This window comes from Trichoderma ghanense (assembly GCF_004382785.1).
Source record: "Trichoderma ghanense strain CCMA-1212 chromosome Unknown scaffold_5, whole genome shotgun sequence".
NCBI lineage: Eukaryota > Fungi > Ascomycota > Sordariomycetes > Hypocreales > Hypocreaceae > Trichoderma > Trichoderma ghanense.
Genome location: NW_027395668.1, coordinates 953271 through 972297, shown reverse-complemented (window position 1 = coordinate 972297; position 19027 = coordinate 953271). Strand labels below are relative to the sequence as shown.

At 53.5% G+C, this 19027-nt stretch overlaps 6 protein-coding genes across 6 annotated transcripts; 3 read left to right on the top strand and 3 right to left on the bottom strand.

Moving 5' to 3' along the window:
• Positions 1-693: 693 nt before the first annotated feature.
• Positions 694-1263, top strand: CCMA1212_005290 (uncharacterized protein; the record flags this gene model as incomplete). Its single annotated transcript, XM_073702556.1, has 1 exon — positions 694-1263. The coding sequence occupies one exon, from the start codon at positions 694-696 to the stop codon at positions 1261-1263; it is 570 nt and encodes a 189-aa protein (XP_073559121.1).
• Positions 1264-4445: 3182 nt separating this feature from the next.
• CCMA1212_005289 (uncharacterized protein) lies at positions 4446-4766 on the top strand (the record flags this gene model as incomplete). The annotated part of the gene is made up of 2 exons (XM_073702555.1): positions 4446-4533; positions 4624-4766. The coding sequence occupies 2 exons, from the start codon at positions 4446-4448 to the stop codon at positions 4764-4766; spliced, it is 231 nt and encodes a 76-aa protein (XP_073558783.1).
• Positions 4767-8616: 3850 nt separating this feature from the next.
• Positions 8617-8946, bottom strand: CCMA1212_005288 (uncharacterized protein; the record flags this gene model as incomplete). Its single annotated transcript, XM_073702554.1, has 1 exon — positions 8617-8946. One exon carries the CDS (start codon positions 8944-8946, stop codon positions 8617-8619), a length of 330 nt encoding a protein of 109 aa, XP_073558784.1.
• A 1048-nt stretch (positions 8947-9994) lies between these two features.
• On the bottom strand, positions 9995-10498 carry CCMA1212_005287 (uncharacterized protein; the record flags this gene model as incomplete). Its single annotated transcript, XM_073702553.1, has 3 exons — positions 9995-10207; positions 10304-10335; positions 10492-10498. The coding sequence occupies 3 exons, from the start codon at positions 10496-10498 to the stop codon at positions 9995-9997; spliced, it is 252 nt and encodes an 83-aa protein (XP_073558782.1).
• Positions 10499-10537: 39 nt separating this feature from the next.
• On the bottom strand, positions 10538-11487 carry CCMA1212_005286 (uncharacterized protein; the record flags this gene model as incomplete). The annotated part of the gene is made up of 2 exons (XM_073702552.1): positions 10538-11211; positions 11403-11487. 2 exons carry the CDS (start codon positions 11485-11487, stop codon positions 10538-10540), a joined length of 759 nt encoding a protein of 252 aa, XP_073558844.1.
• A 3484-nt stretch (positions 11488-14971) lies between these two features.
• On the top strand, positions 14972-18049 carry CCMA1212_005285 (Protein cps3; the record flags this gene model as incomplete). Its single annotated transcript, XM_073702551.1, has 3 exons — positions 14972-15836; positions 16013-16131; positions 16541-18049. The coding sequence occupies 3 exons, from the start codon at positions 14972-14974 to the stop codon at positions 18047-18049; spliced, it is 2493 nt and encodes an 830-aa protein (XP_073558780.1).
• Positions 18050-19027: the final 978 nt, after the last annotated feature.

Sequence of the window (19027 nt, the reverse complement as noted above, 5' to 3'; positions counted from 1 at the left end):
AAAAAAAAAAAAAAAAAAAAAAAAAAAAAGGCGGGCGAAGCCAAAAGAAGAAAGGAAACTCATCAAACACGAGGTCCGCCAGCCTTTCCCTCCTCCCCATCCTCAATGTTCCTTTCCTGTCACGGGCTAGCCTTTCTGCTCGCGCTCTCGATCAATACCTTACACAACAACACTGCATGGAGCAAGCAAGCACTGCCGCAGCCCGAAAATTTCGCTGGCACCGAAGGATTTGGGGGAGCTTTGCCCTGTCGCCGTCGCTAATTTGCTGGTTGTTGCAACCCTTGACTTTCAACCTCCCGCCTTTTCGTGTGTAGGGCTTCAACTTCCTGGGCTCGGTTGTAACCCATGGATCTAACCGATATGGCGGACGCTTGACTGTTCGTCGGGTTCCATCGTTGGCTATATTGCTTCTTTTCACTTGGCGGGCCATGTCCGTGTCGTCATGTCATGCAGTTGTTGCCGTTGCACCTCTGCTTGACATGCCCACCTTTTTCTTCTCAATTGAGACCTCTAACATGGGTATATATGGTTGACGAGACGCCATCATCACTTCATAATCTACACCCAAGGCATATCTCAGTTCAATATATTCGCACTGCCATCGAGAAAGGGACTCTACATCTCTGCATCTCTGCAATCAATCATCCCTCAAGTCTCTACTACTGCCACATGCCTTGCTCTTCCTCGCCCATCATGGTTGACGACGGAGACTTTGTGTTCAGATACTGGCCAGAACAGGCGTTGACCGAAGAGATGTCTGCAGAAGCCTTTGTTTCAACCCACAATGACAACCACCAGCATCTCTTCGGTACAACCCTCAACGTCCGCATGCCGCACCACCAGCAGGACAGACTGGGCGTGTCCGGCCCCGGCTGCTCCCCTGGATCCCCCAACGCCGTCGTCTTCCAGATGCCCACGCCGCAACTGTCCATGCCGCCATCAACACCAGCACCGCATCACTACAACCGCCAGGACTCGCCTACTAGCACACACAGCGGCCGCTCGCATTCAAAACAGCGCGGCTCCGCTCGGTCGACGGACGGCGACGAGTTTGAAGCCGGGAGCGACGAGGCGCAGGCTGCGATCAAACGGCAGCGCAACACCATGGCGGCGCGCAAATACCGCCAGAAGCGCCTTGACCGGATTGCCGATCTGGAGCGTGCTTTGAGCGACATGGCGGGGGAGCGGGATGAGCTCAAGCTCAAGCTTGCGAGGCGTGAGGCCGAGGTGGAAGCGCTGCGGGAGGTGCTGGGGAGGACATGAATGCCCCCTTGCATTTACAGCGGCGCACGCCCACCTACATGTAACCTCGCGCACTGGGACTACAATCACGCACATAAAGGGGATTTTCAGTTATTTCACAAAACGATGTTTGTTGTATTTTTATGGATCTGCAATTCTTGGAACTGGGAGTGTATAAATCACTCGCGTTTTGGTGTTTACGGGAGAAAGGGGCCGGAAAATGTTTGTAAGGGTGGGACAGAATTTCATCTTGTTTTCAAATTGTTGCTCCTCCGACTATTTCTTGGCTTATATTGAATTTGGACTCCTCTTCCCAGGCGGCTCAGCCCTAGGGTGTAGGAGCTCACCGAGTTCGCCATATGTAGGATTCATGTTAGCGATACAGTCAAATTGCAGATAGACATGGAGCCAAGGTCACACGGCCACAAATAAAACTGAGAAAACAGGATAAAGATATGATAGTTCCAATACACTAGAACGCCATCACGGCTGCTCAGACGATGTCGATTCTCTTCCTTTTTATGAACAAGATGTATCACAGAGATTTTCAACTTCTTTCGCCTCATCACAGCAGACCGACGACGTTGTGTCGATAGGGCATGGGGATAGGGGGTGTGCATACGTGTACACGTATGGGAGGCGATAAGGGTAGAGAAAGAAAAGGCGAAGATACTCACTAAAACATCTAAACCTCAGCTTGAGCCAAACTCCAGTTTGGAAAACCGAATCAGAGATTCATTCTTGATTCTCTTGGCCACTTACACAAGTTGTTGGGCAAGGAGGAATCAGACAGGAGGAAGAGCTTCGAAGGCCCAATTCAACCCCCTGAGCTTTCAGCCATCGTCTTCCAGCAGCAACCGCCTCCGTTCTTGAGGTAGTTTTTTGTTGAATGTAGGCCAGAGGAAGGACGATTGTATGCTGATTTTTAGAAAAAGATTTCATCTCAAGCTGGGATGAACCATTGTTTAAATGCGGAAAATTCAAGACACGATCAATTTGAAGCCAAGCTACATGTACATTACACAAACATCGCAGGAGATGCACAACATGGATCCTTGAAGTAACATTGAAGAGATGGCCACTCGCAATTGCAAAGACGCATCACTTGCCCCATGGCTCCTTGTCTCGTCATCCATTCCGCTGCAAAAAGGGCATCGTCACCGTACGGAGTACATGGACATTACAACAATCATCTTATCCGCTACGGCAACGGTAACTGTTACTTTTGGCTTTTCCTCGATAATTTCTTGGCTCGTGTGTTGGTTCAACCCCCTTTCTTGGTGGTTTGGCTTGCAATCGACATGGTGTTCGGCGATAGAGTCATAGTGGGGGCGTTGCAAGGCCGGTGACTCACCGCGAGACGAGAGAGATTACATCAACTGTACTGCGCACATGTAATGTAGAAAACTCATATTTTGAGGCTATCCATGTAGTACGGACATTGGAGTCTGTAGAGGGATGGAGGAATAGTGTGCCACAGGTGACGGCTGTTGGCAGAGTTGAGTTGAGTTGAGTCAATTTGCTGACTCTGCTTCTACGGAAGAGGGGCCATTGACAGTTTTGAAACGACGATACAACGTGTATAATGACTTGTTCTCTTGTGGACTGCCGTGCTAGTTGTCCAGGAGAGTTCTCTCGGGATTACTGAGCGGAAATAGGCGGCCGACATGGAAAGGGGACGGGATACTGAGGCAAAGTTGGTCACCACCGCCTGAATTCCGTTGACTTCCTTGCAAACAGATGAACTACAAACAATCGGGGACTAGAACTTCTCCGAGACTCCAGGAAAGCCAAGCGTCAGGGGGAGATCACAGGCTGTGTAGGCTTTGAGACAATTAAGACAACTAAGCGACAACTTATTGCAGACCAATGCGTCTCCCGCGAAATTTCCTCGCCGGCAGAGTCATTCGGAGAAGCAGACATAGGATTGATATTAATCAGCATCCGACAATCTTGTTGAGATCAATGTGCCCAGACGGTGAATCGGTGGCTACATAAGTGGGTGGCCCGATATCCAAAGCCCAATCGTTCTCCTCATCGGACACATCACAAACCCGATCCGCCATCTTGGCAGCGGCTGTCGACGAAATAACGGACATACAGGGCATGTAGCAGCTCGCAACGCAGCAATTGGTGTGATTGTTCAACTCATTCGAGGAACATGTCTCTTGGCGAGAACATGATGTGCACCCTGGGCTGATGTTGGCCTATCATCAGGGGAGCGGCATCTCGAGATCGACTACTTCACAATTCGAGGCTTGGCCATTCACACAATGCAGAAATACGGATACAGGCACAATCCCAGCTCTTTGGAAGCAGTGCCCAATGCAATGCGAGAACCAGGCGTAATCAAGTTGTATCACGCCACGATGTTAATACGAAGCGCGGCCAATATTCAAACTCAGCGCCTGCTTCTCTCTGCCCCTCCCTTGTACTTACGAACAGCCACCAGAGCCTCCGCCCTCGCAAAGCTTCAATCTTTTTGACAAACAGCAGCGCAAGAGCGGCATTGCCATCATAGTTGGGAGCCAGCTGAAGCTGATGCTCAGCCATCACCAACTTGGCCCAGTCAGTGCTTACTGCATACCTCTAGCCCTCATATGGATCCAGCTGCAAGAAGGGTCTGACAGCCTCGTGCTTGGCGAGGTCAGACGCGCAGTCGGTGGTTCGATGGCATGGAGGTACGTTTGCCGAGTGCTACGAAGAAGCGGATATGAGCGTAGATGTGCCAGGGCTAAACTCTCCCGCCTTTCGCAAACATGAAGATGATGGCGATGAGGAAATAGTAGCAGAATGCTGGTAGAGAAACAAACAAGCATGGAATCATGCGGATCAATCGTTTTTCCCCGCAAGAGAGACAAGGGACATGCCAAGGCGGATCATCTGCGGGAGTGGAAACGGGAGCAACGTGTCGATGACGTACCCGCCCGTTCCTGATCATCAGGAGGCAAGAGCGACCGGAATCAAGCTCGTAAGAACGACAGCTCTTGGCTTTTTTTCCTTTTTTTTTTTTTAATCTGATCCTCAGTTTTATTTTCCTCTCCTGCACACTTCATACCAAGCCTTCACACTTTGATGATTGTATCGCAACAGCTCAAAGATTCCCAAGTAACACCGCATTGTCATCGAGTCGCTCGTTCCTTTAGTTTTCTCTGCTTCGGCATTAGCACCACTAGTAATATCGTCAACGCTCTACCGCCATCATGTCAGAGGCCGCGTCTACACCAGCCATCACTGTGACGGAGCCTGAGCGTGTCTACGATGCGCAGCCCAACTCACTCCCCGCCATGAGTAAGTCGCTGTGGAAATAGCTGGAATCACCACCATCATGCCAAGTTTGCGGAGAAATAGGTCAACACTAACATATTACCGTGCAAACAGACGCGCAGCAGCCACAGCCCGAGACGACAGACGACGTCAAAATGCGCGGAGGCGACGATGGCGGCTGCTGCCCCGGCCGATTCTGCTTCATCATACCCTGCCCGATCCCCATCGACTGCTGCATTTTCCCGTGCCCGTGCTGAGCGCTGAACGATTGCCGTTACCGCAGCATGCCGAGGCCGCGCAACGAACGGCTACACCGCACCGAAGGTTGATTCTGAGTTGATTGGTACACTTTTCACGGACTACCGAGATGCTATGAGCGAAATGATCTCATCTATTTCTTATTTTCCTGTTTCTTCACCATCTCAGTTGAAGAGCTGAGAATGCCTTTATGCTTGAACAAATGCGCTAGATGGATATAATATACCACAATTGTTGAGAATTGCACACGAACTACCTGCTCATCTGACAAGACAACATTGCCAACTCCCCGACTCAATATCTGTGCTTTGCCCAAGCGGCCCTTTTTACTCGGCTACAGCAACTAGCTCACTCTGACTCAACAGGAAAACAGACTGTCTCTCCATTTACACGGCCGGATCACACACGCCTGTGAATTACAACAGCTCAGCTCCCAGCCATTCTCATCCGTTTTATGGACCTTGAACCGGAGGAGCACAATTGCCTTGACACTCCTGAACCATGTCCTGCTTCTTCATGGTCCACATGAAATGCGCCGCTACGAGGGCGTTGATGCTCCTCCACCAGAGCACCTGCTATGAAAGCCATGACCAGAATAGCAACTAGGAGATTGGCGACAAGCAAAAAGATGAGCGGATTCAACGGCACCTAACCGCTAGCCCCGAGCATCGCCTGTTGGCGGATAGAGCAGGCCGACGCGCAACGACGCCACCGGCGGTCGCGACAGTGGCCGGGCTGTATGTGTGGGCGTATCCATGGGCTACCTGCTGCGCTATGTCGCTGGCGAAGAGGAGGTGGATGGTATGCTGAAGATCGACGGTATCTGCGAAGCCCTTGTCCATCTGCGTCCGCGCAATGGCGCTGGTGGTGACATAGTACTTGCCTGGGGCCAGAAGTACGTGATGGATCCGTTACCAATCCCATTATACACGTCAAACAGTACTATCGCATGGTAGATCCAAGGCGGTTGGAGGGTAATACCCTCTGAAGATCCTGTTGTCGGAGTATATCGGCCAGCCGATCTGTCCCGTCACACCCACCAGGGCGCTGAAATGGTATGGGTTCGGCATCATGAAGCCCGACGTGTCATTGTTGGACACAATCGAGTCTGTGAGAACCTCGAGGCTCACTTCGCTTTTGTTCCCTAAGGTCGTGGGCTCTTTGGCAGATACTGTACTACGCCCGTGCAGTTGGGAGGCAGCCCGAAACCCGCGCTGATGAGCGTGGTTGGGTGATAGCTGTCTATGGGAAACTGCCTCAATCGTGGCATGAAGCCATGTATTCGCCGCAAAGATGAGAATGCTTCGGTTGTGCCGATAGCAGCTGATTCGAAGGGCTGGGGGTGGGGGTTGTGTCAACGACCTCTGTATCGTGCCCCGGATCGATATGGACATCATCATACTCAGGGCCGACGACAGAAGCGCCCTCTTCTGCCGCGACGACGCATACACAACGCATTGCCATACCGAGCTGAGCGAAGAGTTGGACATGACGCGGAGCACCAAAGCGATCTGCATGGATTGGGCAACTCAGGGGGAATTGATGGAGCCGATACGTGTGTCTCTAAGATTTCGGGTGAATGCCACTGCAGTATTTGGAAGACCGCTGAAATTTGGGTCTTCGTTCACGATCATCACATTCTTGCTCTATCCTCATTTCTTGTGTAACGGTATCCTTCGAGCCTCATCAGGCTAGGGGAGCCGAAGGATTCATTGATGTAACGTATTGCGTCCACATCAGCTCGTGGAGAAGCAGTGTCGACTTCTTACTTGAGAGTCTACTGCTGCGGTGCGTGCACTATCTAGACTGATGGAATTGGCGGAGAAAGGTAGTTCAGGGCGAGTAGAGCAGAAAGATGGGGAATAGAAGATGCCTTGTCTTGACTTTTTTTTTTTTTTTTTTTTTTTTTTTTTTTTTTTTTTTTTTTTTTTTTTTTTTTTTTTTTTCGCCAATGGAAGATGACCGCAGGGGGCATTTTCAAACCTTGGTTGTTTTTATTGAGATGAACGGTTAATGTGATGTTCTTGCAGCTCTTTGTTGTGCGGTGGTTTGGGTTACACAACGTACAGCTTTCAGGTTTGTGATAGCCAAAGAACCTGTGTGTTGTGAACGAAGCCATTTTGTGCTATGAAATCTTTGATGCTGTTCTAACGGATCCTTTCCAAGGCAGCTTTCACGCACAAGGAGGTGACGAGCAAGCTTGATAACTGCCATGACACAACCTTCTGCATCCATCGGACAGAATGAGACTGGACGATAAAGGTATTGTTGTTGAAACATAGAAACTCTTACTAAACCCAGTCTGAAAGATTCTTAGTCTAAAAAGTCTTGCAGGCATCTAATATCGTTAGAAATCTACATGTGGCAGCTTTAGAAAGCGAGGGAATCGTTCCCACTCATAACCTAGATGATAACAAATACATATATATAACATATACAGATACGTTTTGAGGCAATAGTCTACTCATCCTGCCGACAAGAAGAATATGCTAAATTACCTATGTGAGTATTCACCGACAAATGCTTAAGCTTGTCACTCTTCATTTAAACGAGTCATTCGATGTTAAAATTTCAGAGAATCATGCTGAGGCTTATCTATGCGTGAGAAGGATGCGAGCAACTCTCTCTGTTTCCCCTGTTTCAATAACAACTATGTTGCCAAGCATACAAAGCTGATCACATGCAAACTTAACTACGAGGGAACAATACCAGTATCCTTTGTTATGGAAATGGTTCGAGGTAAATGAATAAAGTAAGTTGGCGAGAGTAATACCGCATCTATAGATCATTCATCTACGGAACTTGAATTCAGAGAGCCAAACAATTCTATCCATCATCATGCGAACCCACAATAAGTCCTCTACAACCACGCTCTTCTTGCAGAACCAAGTTCTCAGAACCCTTGTTTCATTTCTCCATGACAGCAAGACTGAGTCCTCGATAACACGAGAATATCAAACGATTCAGAAGAAATGCCACTCACGCCTACAAAACCCCAAATCATGCTATTCAAAAGGGGCAACCACACCGATCAATAGAAATTGGCACAATCCAACACCCCCTTACAGTCCTTTCGCCACAAGTCTCGCCCCTTCGCACAGAAGAGTTGTCACAACGCCTGCGTGGCGTTCACTCAGGTCGGGTCGTATATACAAAAATTCCCAAACTCTAAAACACGACAACTACCATTCACTAACGAGTTCCCATGTCCCCTCACGTCAGAAAAAAAGGGCCAGCTACGATCCAAACCTGATCAAGAAATCACCAAACAGAAAGGGGGCATAAATACCCGAGGATCATCGGACCAATGGATCGAATGGGAGAAGAGACCCGGGTTTAGGAACAAATGGTCCAGCAGCAGCACACACTGACGACTGTGTCACCTTTTGGGCCTTCGAGATGCTCAAAGGCCAAGACGGATTAAAGTTTCCGTATCTGCCTGCGGGTTACTTGATCTGGATGGGCGCATGTGTCCACTCGCCAAAGATATTCGCCGTCACATGCAGAAGAACTGCCCGTTTCTGGTAACCATGGCTTGTGAGGATCTTCCAATCAAGGCCAGGGATCCATGGTAAGCTCATCGTGGCGCTGGTCATGGCAGAGCCAGGTAGACGTCGACTCAGGGCCCCACGCGCTCGGGGTGGCCTTCGTAGTGAAATACGAGCACCCAAAAGCCCGTATGGATCTGATACAAGACCGGAAAGGTAATCATGACAGCCATGCTAGTCTCCGTTGCGAGACTCTGCCTTGATTTGAAAACGCCATGCTCAAGAATGAGAGTCCTACTCCTGCAAGTTCGAGCAGGGGCCAGCTAGGACATTGTTGCATAGCCGTCTCATCTCATACCAGTCATGAGAGGGCTAGGACTTTGAACTCAGAAGAGAAGGAACCCGCAACAAGATGGGGACTTTCGTGTAAAAGAGCCGCAGAGGTATTCCGGACAACGTCATCATTACCTACCTCGAGGTGACTGTGACCTTTGCTGATTGGAAGATGATATGATGGCGCATCATCTGGTTGCACGGTGATGCCCCTTGACGATGCCGCCAAGAGCGTCCTAGGAGGCGAAGGAAACGCGCAATAGAGAAAGGGGGGGAGGCGTGTGAATGGACTTGATGGGCGGATGACCACAAAAGCTAGCCGGGACAGGTGGACAAGGTTGGCCATCAGAGCCGGCATTGTGGTGGGGGGAGTGGGCAGGGATCATGAGATTCAGCAAGGGAGTGCTTGGTTTGAAAGTGGCAGATCTTGCAGATGTGAAGTGGCGGGACGCAGAGAGGTTGGAGATCATTGAAAGCGAGAGTCAGGCTAACAGGGATGCAGCGACGGTCTGAGTCCCCGAGGACTTGCGCTTGCGGAGAGTGTAGTGAAGAAGGCGATGGATGAAGGGTGTGTAATCAGACGATGAGAGACAGTTGGAGGCCCGGGCAATCCGTCTGCTCAAAAAACTATTTCAAGCGGCTGAGTTGCGTCCTAGCTAGAAGAGAGCCGCCTCCAGCTTTCTCTGACATGGATGGCAACGAACCGTGGCAAGGTGCGGAGAGGCCCGCCTGGGACGGCCCACACCTTGACCACAAGGCATGATGGAGCCATGGCGGTTGGAAGAGAGGGAGGCGTAAAGCCAGCCGCAAAGTGTCCGCAACTGTACGGAGCATCATGGTATCGGTTAGCATCTGGCTTCTGAAAGGGGGGGGGGGGGGCCTATGGTGGAACATCGGGAGCTGAGTGAACAGACAACGAGAAGGGAAGGAAAAAGAAAACCAGTGAAGCGCGACGCATTCTAGAATCAATGACTCGCGTCATGTAGCTGCGCGTAGTTGCGCGTACATGTGCGTGTCCAGCAAGGTGATGTCGAGAGGGAGGTCAGAGGTTGGAGTATCGAGCATGGAGTCTTATTGCAACTCTGCGGGACGCATGACCCTCGTACAGACGCAGCTGTTTTGAGTGTGTCCCCACCATGGCATGCATCTTCACACATGCTTGCGTTAGCGCACCAGATGTGCATAAGGGTGCATGATGGGGCGGGCAGAGGGTGGGAGCAGATGCGGCATGCCGACGCACTTGCAGGCAAGGCATCGAGCCCGGCTTGTAGTTGGCTGTGCCTTGGACGGACAAGCCATGCGTGTGTCCGCTTGCCTCCTGGGCCACACGGACGTGAAGACGACCATCCCTGGCGGTTCGTATCGAGGGGACATCGGCGAGGGTAGCGTCGTCCGCGCGGCAGATGTCATTCGCGGCCAATGACCAGCCCGGCCGTGAGCCAGAAAGTCAAATGCGGAAGAAAGATGATGGCATCCATCATCCGACTACCAGAGGACGCAGTACACAAGGTAGCCCACGATGTGTACAAGTTGCTCGTACTCCGTACAGGCAGCGCGTCGGCGGACTGCGGCGGACTGGCTGCTGGACAAGTGTGCAAGGCCGGGCTCAAGCCATATCGCTAGTCACAACCCAAGCATCCGGCTGCCCCTGCACATGGTCTCTCTGTGGCGTCCTTGTCTTCGATAGCCCGCCTCAAACAGGCAAGATGCCACACTGACAGCCTCCCGTCCTTGATTCCCACGGGCACTGGAAGGGGGAAAGCGTCGACAGGCACAGGCAGCTTCTTGGCTGTTGCACAAGCCCGCCTATTGTCCGGACAGATGCGCCATCAAGTTCTTGTGGGCGTAGGCAAACTGTGCGCAGACGACATGGTAATACCGCAGCAGTCTCTCTTCTGCTGACCCGACATGAAGTTGCCCCGTCTTTTGCGTCTATCGCGCGTTTTCCGTTAGTGACTTCCCTTGAGCACCGGTTCAACGATGGCAGCTGAAGGGGAAGGCGAATCGGAATGAAATGCGAGCAGAGAAGAGCAAAGATCGACGCATATCGAGAGCATGCATCGTTGGAGAGCGGATTCCTGAGAGGCGTCTAACCAGATCAATGCAGAATCGCCGCACATGGCCCGTAGCTGCCGCACACATTCCCATTCGCTCGCTGTGAGGGCATCGCTAGCCGCTCTTCGCCCTGAGACAGGCCGTGGGCAGAAGGAGGGCTGGCGCGCCTCTTGAGTGAACGAGGCACCAGGGCGATGGATGCGGGCTTCAATGGCCCGAGTGACGGCTTTGCAGACAGTTGAGACACGGGCAGCAGGCGGACAATGACAGCAAGCAGCGAGGAGTTGACGAGTCGCTTCGAGGCCGTTCGGCTGGGTGGCGCGATTCCGGTTTCTTGCTGGCGGTTCTTGTTCTCCTCGGTTGCGGCGCTGCTGTGAGGCGAGAGTGTCCTTGTCCTTGTCCCTGTCCTTTGTGTGGAGGGCCCACGGAGGACGAGATACGAAGCACAAAGAACGGTGTGCGATTTTCGGTTGGAGATGTTCATGCAGGCGACGCCAAATGGGGGAGCCTCGGAAGAATCTGGGGCAGATAAGAGATATCAGAATTGCCGAGCCGCTGGACCTCGAGGCTGTGTGTCACGAGATTCAGTGTACATGTACTACTTGGGATACACGGCGTTGATGTCCCTGAAGAGTGCATGATTCACGAACATCTCCTCCAACACCTGGTGGTTCCTGCTTTAGAGCGAGCTGAAAGCAGGTTTCTCGTCCTTTCAAGGCTGTCTCAGACACCTGACAGGTACCTAGTAGGTACATGTACCAAGGTAGGAGGTGACCACCTCGAACGTCCCTCGTTCACGGCCGGCTCGACGGCCATCCGATGACGACGACTTCATACCTGCCATCATGGCATTTTCTATTCCTGGCTTATCGGCGACTCAAAATGCCGGGCTTGTTGAGGAAATCGCGGAGTGAAAGCCCGAAGTCTGCTTTTATGGCGCCGAGCAGGGACATGGGTATGTAGACAAGGGAGATGGAGGCATTTCCCCGGATTTACACGGATTGCTCGGTTTCCTGCTCTGGGAGTTCTGTACTATCAAGACTCTTCGCGCAACCGGGCGTCTTTCATCTCGTCTGTGCTTTGCCCCTGTGACGGCCGCCTTGTTTCTTCACTGAAGTTGGGGGGTTGGTTGGACAAGGCCGGGTTCAAGTCCTGTGTTAGCGGCGGGAGGCTGCTCGAGCTGGTGAGGACAAAATACGCGATATCTCTTGTACGAGTACAGCATAGGTAAGGTAAGGTAGGTACGGGTACAGTATGGATTGTCAGACAAGGTGTGAATAGAGAGAGAAGCTGATGACTCAACAGTCAAATGTTGAAAGGAAGAAAACTCAGCAATACAACACAACATCAGCGTGAGTCGTGTCGAGACGTGACTGCCTGCTAGATCGCTTCACGTTGCTGTAATATCTTCAACAACATCAAGGCAACGGACGGCAAACAAGTATCGCTATATGTCGTGTCACAGCAGCCCGCCTTTGACAATCTTGAATCTATCTAAGAAGGAGGGGAAAAGGAAACGAAAAAGCCTCCTGGTGGGACAAGATTGCGTGGGCAGGGCCACGCTGGGCCTCGCAGGGCCGCTCAGCCAGGACGGGCTCGGCGGCCCTGGATGACAAGCTCATGCGTGACACGAGGACAAACCCATTCGACTAGTGTTGCGAGCATTCCCGGGGCAGACGCCAGAATACGTCTACCTGTACTTCACATACACAGTACAGGAGGACGGATGGGAGGACGAAGCACGGGAGGACGCTGCTTACCGTTTACAAGTTCTCCGTGCAAGTGGTAGCGGTGCTACCCTCTGCTGTGGATATGCGTGTCTGTATCGCGGCTTTTGATGGTTGTGGGCATGAGGCTTTGATATGTCGTTACACGTAGAAACCGGGGTCGACATGTATGCATACATGTTACCCTGCCGAGGTCGATCAATGTAGTAGCTGCGGTGGTCTCACCATCTGATAAGAGGCGGGATTGTGTACGTGTAACTGTGAATGTCATGATGGTCCATCGTCTTTTCCCGTGGTCTCCCTTTCTGCCGTCCGTGGAGAACGCTCAACTCCCATGTATTTCCACAGGCAAGATCGTCATCGATGCTGGCCCCGTGCTCATCAAAATGCCATGGGTGATCTGCAGCAGGGTGGCCGCAGGTGGGGCCATGGAATCTCGGATGCAGACATACCTCCATACATACATGCCTACGTCCAGACAAGGCTCGTCGATACGACGTGAAATGCGCACTTATGCATCGAGACAGATGAGGAGATCTGATGGCACTTCTCTTTCACCATGGCAAACGAGGCAAATGAATAAGAGATGAGATGGGGCATGCATAGGCGTCTCAGGCAGTCGATTCTCGCCATTCAGCTTGACAGTCAAGCAACGATGTATGATGACGGTGATGATGATGTCTTCAGGTTTCGGGGCCAGAGGACTGGAATGTCGGCCCGCGCCGAGTTGGCATGTGGAGGTACATGTCCTTCGTATGCACATGAAGAGTACATGTATTGATGTTTCATGTCTTCTCCCTGGAGGCTCAGTCGTGTCTTGCCACGCTGCCGGATGCTGAAACGGGTCGAAGGCTCAGCTGTCAGCTCCGCCGCCGTTATTGCTATTCCGGGCTGTCAAAGATGGCCAAACGGAGAGCGAGAGTCGCTTCCGAGCTGAATCGAAACCTCAAGACCGGCCAACGGTCTGCTCTCAGTCTTTACCACTACAGAGGCAGCCCGCAGTCTATCTGTGAAACTAGTGCTTGGTAGTGGCCCAAACCTGATCGCCTCATCAGTCTCTTGCCCGCCCTTGCAAAGAGTGGACAGGACTAGGAATGGGTGGGTGGTGGAGGGCATCGAAGCGCCTCACCAGCTGGCCGTTGATTTGCACGGGCTTTTGCTCCGACTAGCGGCATGTGGACATCGCTCAATGCATGCACATACATGGACGGTTCCTCACGGAGAGACTCCATGTCCAGTCTGTATCGAGCACAATGGCAATATTGCCGCACTAGCGCTGGTACCTGCCGGGCTCGCGTATTTCGGCGCTGGACGGGAGGTACCGGCCAAGGCCATCGCCAACGGAACGTGGTGTTTCTGCACACCACCCCAACTGCTCCTCAGTCCGCTCAAACGCCGTCATCCGCACCCGCCTCTACCTACTACCTTACTTACTACCTTAGGTACCTACTCAGTGCTGCTTGTATGTACCGAGAGGTGCCACATACCGACGACACCTTCTTACATACAAGTACACGGACCTGATTGATCTCAGTATAGGAGAGGTCTGGTCTGGTGCCATTCGTCTGCTACAAACCTCACTTATACTGCCACACCTACACCTGCTCACACGCCCGTGTCCGCACGCCCGTATCTGGACCATCTCTTTCAACGGCTGTCTATCCAACACGCTCTCGCCACCGGATGGATACATGTAGCAGCAGCAGCAGCAGCAGCAGCCATATAGTTTGCTCTTGATTCTGCTCTGGACGCGAGGGAGGGAAGAGGGGGGTCTTGCGTACTCGTATCTACGTCAAACCTACTATCAGACCTCCTACTAACACGAGCGTGAATGTTCATGTATCAGCTTGCCGACACTCGACTTCCACCCCTCCCAGCCCTCCAACCTTCCTGCTCACAGTTGCAGGCACAGATATATAATAAGCTAGACGTTCCCGTGCATCGGCTTGATAGGCGGCCGATTCATCAGAAGAAGCTGTCATGCATATCTGCCGTGATAGATTACCATCACCTCAACTGACCCTCCCTGCCACTGCTTTTCCCCCCTGCCACTGCCACACACCCCCTTGTCGTCGGACACTGGGGCCATCATTCGATATCGGCCTGGCTTGATCGTCTGAGGAATCTCTCGCAGCTCGCATCCCGTTGTCAGTACCGGCTGCTCCATGTCGACTGGAAAGGGCCCGAATCCAGCATCTCACCTCACACTCTCCAGGCTAGGAGGGCCCGCAGCATCGGTACGTGTGCTGCTGACGGACGGGCAACTGACCTGAGCCGTTGCGCGTTTGCTGAGCCCATCGCCAGCCTCAAAGTAAGCTCGACTGCTAGTCGGTATAGTCGAGTACTTTGATCTCGACCTCTGGGACCCGGCAGCACAAGAACGTGGCGATCAGGCGCATATACCGGCCTGCCTTGCCCATCATCTTGCTCCCTCTCTGTTCTTCGCCATCTTCCATTCTTCTTCTGTCATCTTTCTTTTCCGCCCCCTGCTTGAATCGTTCGCTTCGACCTCGGATTTGCCCTCGGCCGTGCCAACTTTCGTTTCTCCCAACAGCGACCCCTTGCGCTCTCCCCATCTCGACCCCATCCACATGTAAGCGGATGGCCGCGGTCCACGACCGATACGCTGTGCTCCCGCCCCAAGGGCTACGACGGCCGCGAGCGCTGCTACGAGCCGTACTGAGGCACAAAGATTCTGCGGGAGACCGAAGCCGCAATAATCATACCAGTAATAATACCGGCAGCCTCAGTCACCACCACCACCAGCAGCAGCAGCAGCAGCAGCCGGCAGCCTCTCGGGAGACGCAGACACACGCGCAATCACACACGCAGAACATGAAGCACATGCACATGCACATGCAGCAGCGCCAGTACCTGGACCCGTACCAGCAGCCGCATCAGCACCACCAACAGCACGGCCAACACCAGCTCGGAGGCCCGGAAGCGACATCACCAGGTCCAGCATCAGGTTCTGGATCACCAGGCTCAGCATCAGGTTTGGGTGGTGCCCCGGCATTCACGGTACGGGTGCAGATGCAGGGCCCCCCTACAGGTACCGCTACCGCTACAGGCACCTTGACGGCTCCAGCGCCAGCTCCAGGCGCCTACACGGCCACGGGCGCCGCCCCAGGCCCTCGCCCAGCGCCTCCAGCGCCTCCCACAGCGCCCCAGCCGGCCCCCTCCGCCCCCTCCATCCCCGCCCACGCTGCGCTTCGGCCGCCGCTACACAACCCGAGCAGCCTGAACCCCAATTTCCCCCCTCTCTCGATCCGACACGCTCGCAGCACTTCCTCTCCTCTTCCTCTGGCCTCGCATCCGCCTCTGCCAGCGCTCGACCAGCGCCGCCTCTCGCGACTCTCGTCTCCCGCCGCCACCATGCCCGAGTATCGCCACATGCGCAGCGGCAGTCTCAGCATCCCCAGCGCTGCCCACGGCACCCATCACAGCATGCCGCGCAGCCCGCCCAGTACGTTGCCTTTGCCTTTGCCCCGACCTCTGAGCCCTTGGTTTCGTGTTACACCCAAGTCCGCTGGATTGCTTTTCCTCAGTGGAAGGCTGTCTGCGGACCGCTCACACGACCACCGACGTCGCCCGCCAGAAGTGGCCGACCTTGCGCTGACCTCGTTTGCTTGCTGCTTGCAGATACATCGCACGTCCCGTGCAAGTTTTTTCGTCAGGGAGCCTGCCAGGCCGGCAATGCCTGTCCCTTTAGCCACGATCTGGGTGCTGCCTCCGAGACTATATGCAAATATTTCGCAAAGGTGAGGTGCTTCTTGACGTGGTCCCTTTGCCGTCTCCGCCGCTGCCGCCGCCTTGCCCTTGTCCGCCATGTCCCCCATTGAGTCTTTTTGCGTCTCGCCCGTTCACCTACTTGAGTTCTCTACCCATTGAGTCAATCGGAGCGGGAGGAGACCAAGAGGAGAGAAGAGAAGCAAAAAAAACTCCATACTTGCTCTTAGCCGGAAACACCCGCAACCGACAACGTCCTCTCCGATGCCCCTCCGATATATCTCTAGAAGGCCCCTCCTCATCACCCCCTCTCGCATCCTCTCTCTTGCGTGCAAAAATGGATTCTGCGGGCCGTCTCTTGTTGCGCCATGGCAGGGCAGACCATGGCCAGCTGTGTGTGTCGAGATTAGTTGGCTGACCACTGGCTTTCTTTCCTCTTAGGGTAACTGCAAGTTTGGCCCCAAATGCGCAAACATCCACGTCCTGCCCGACGGCCGCCGAATCAACTACGGTAAGAATGGCGTTACCATCGGTCCAAATCCCCTCAACCGCGCGGGCGGCGCCAGTCCCGTCTCACAGACCCAGGGCGCTGTCAGTAGCCCCTTCAGCCATTCGACCGCGAGCGCCCTGACCACGTCCCTCTACCGCGCCGATCAGCCCGCATACCCTTATCTCGGCGATGAGATGCAGCATCTCGGCCCTTCCGGAGGCCACGATAACGGACCCCCGACCATCGATGCGCCCTACTCCGTCACAGAGTCCAACTACGGCTCCCCGCCCGACGACGACTCCTCGCGCCTTGGCTTTGGCCTGTCCCCCGCCGCAAAGGGCCTCTCCGTCCTCGATGCCCCGCTGCCCGCCTCGTTCGACTCCAACGGCATCTCCAACGCCGCCCGCTTCCCTGCTGCGCCGTGGCCCTCGTCCGTGCCGTCAAAGTTTGGCCTGGAGTCGCCATCCCCGTCGCTCAGCAGCATCAAGGACTCGCGCACGTCGGAGACGCTCAAGCTGCTCCACTCCTCCGCCTTCGGATCGTCCGAGCACCTTGCGACCCCGATCGCCGGCAGCCCGCCAGACTCGCAACATCTCATCGGCGAAGAGTATTTTGGGAAGCGAATTATGCATTCGACCCGATACCCCAAGCCGCGGCTGCTCAGCGCCAGCATGCCCAAGAACATGGTGGACCGCGACTGGGAGGCCGAGTTTGCCTTTGGCGACGACGACAACGTGCCGGAGAATCTCGTTCCGGGCGACCTGCAAGATCTCTTGACCCCGGCAGAAAAGGCCCGCAGAGGTTCGATGCGGGACGAGAGGCCAGACTTCAGCTTGGGCAGTCTGGGCAAGTATGGCAGCCCCATTGGCTCAAGCCCGAGTCGATGGGGACCCCTGTTCCAGCGTCAGAAGGAGGAGGAGGAGATGACGAGATCGGCCCGAAGCGCTGCCGGATCAGCCTTTGGCCATGTCGGGAGCCCCCTGCGGAACTCGATTCTCGCCAAGGAAATGTCGGACGACCTCTCTGGCGCGAATGGCCGGCCATCTGCCGTCCGTTCTGGAAGCGAATCCATGTCGATGCTCTCTCAGCAGCTGCAACGGAGCCGGCTTGATGACACCCTGAGTGGCTCCAGCCCTCTGCTGCACCCCACCGTCACTCGTAGCGCCAGCAACGGCATCTCGCCCATCGGCAAGGACCGCAGTCTGGAGCGCCACGTCTCCAGCAACAGCATCGGTTCGTCCGTCCGGTTTACCACCCCGATCGACGAAGAAGACCCCGCCTTTGTCTTCAGCATGGAGGAGGAGGAAGACGCGTCAGCATCAAAAGCTCGCAAGCGCGGCTCTTCCGGTTTGGCCATTGGGACCTACAGCTCCTATGCCAACGCCGCCGCCAGCAAGGGAGTGGCATCCTCCAACGGCGCCAAAGAGGGGCGAGATGCTGTACCAGTCAATGGAAGATGATGACTTTGTGAAGACGACGCATTCAAAAAGCATGGCGGAGCATTTTCATTTAGACAAAATAACACTCCAGCCCTTGGAGATTAATCGACCGACGGAGGAATCACGACCATTTTTTGACGAAGGCATGTCAATCAACGACCCAGACGAGGGCACTGCATGAACTCTCGTCTCTTTTGAAACCGAGAGTTCAGTCCACCAAAAATCTCCCGATGTCTCTACAAGCTGCCTATTTCCATCTCACGGCTTTTCGTTCTTCTCTCTTCAACATCGTGGCGATCTGGAACACAAAATCATCATCCGGCATCCGACATCGCCAAGGGCTGGGAAGCGGGGAAAAACAAAAGGGACCACAGGGGCGGTGTACATATACTACTATATAGGCTGGAGTTTTTCTTTTGCGTTTCTTGCTCTTTCTTCCCATCCTTTGGTCTTTTTTTTTTGCATTTTTCGGTATCGAGGAGCCATCTAGGACGGCTACGCCCTGAAGTCATACCTCTCTCTTCTGGATCGCGGGGGTGGTGTTTTCTAGTACAGGCGTTCTTTTGCAGCATCAAGTATGATTTTCTTTTTGCTACCGTCAGGGGAGAAATAATGAAAGTACGAAACTACTGGATCATTGGTTTCCGTGGCATCTCATCGGACGTCAGACTGCAACTTCGTTTCCCCTGAAGTCTTGTGGCATCTCATCAAATTGCGGCCTTTTGCCCTGTATGTTGAAATCTTGGACTGTCCTTTTGCACAGAGACAAACAGATAATTCATTATGTGGATCTGATATTTGAAGCGGCGGTTGGATATGATAGCCCCGTTTGGCGAGGCCAGCTTGGATCCTTTTTTACCTTTTGTATTGCAGGATATATAGCAGCCGTAATCGTCGATCTCTACAAGAGAAGCACAGCAGTTTCTACATTTTGCAAAAGGGTTGAGCAAATGGTGGAGAGTAAAAATGAATCTTCTATACACTAGTACAAGGGAGGAA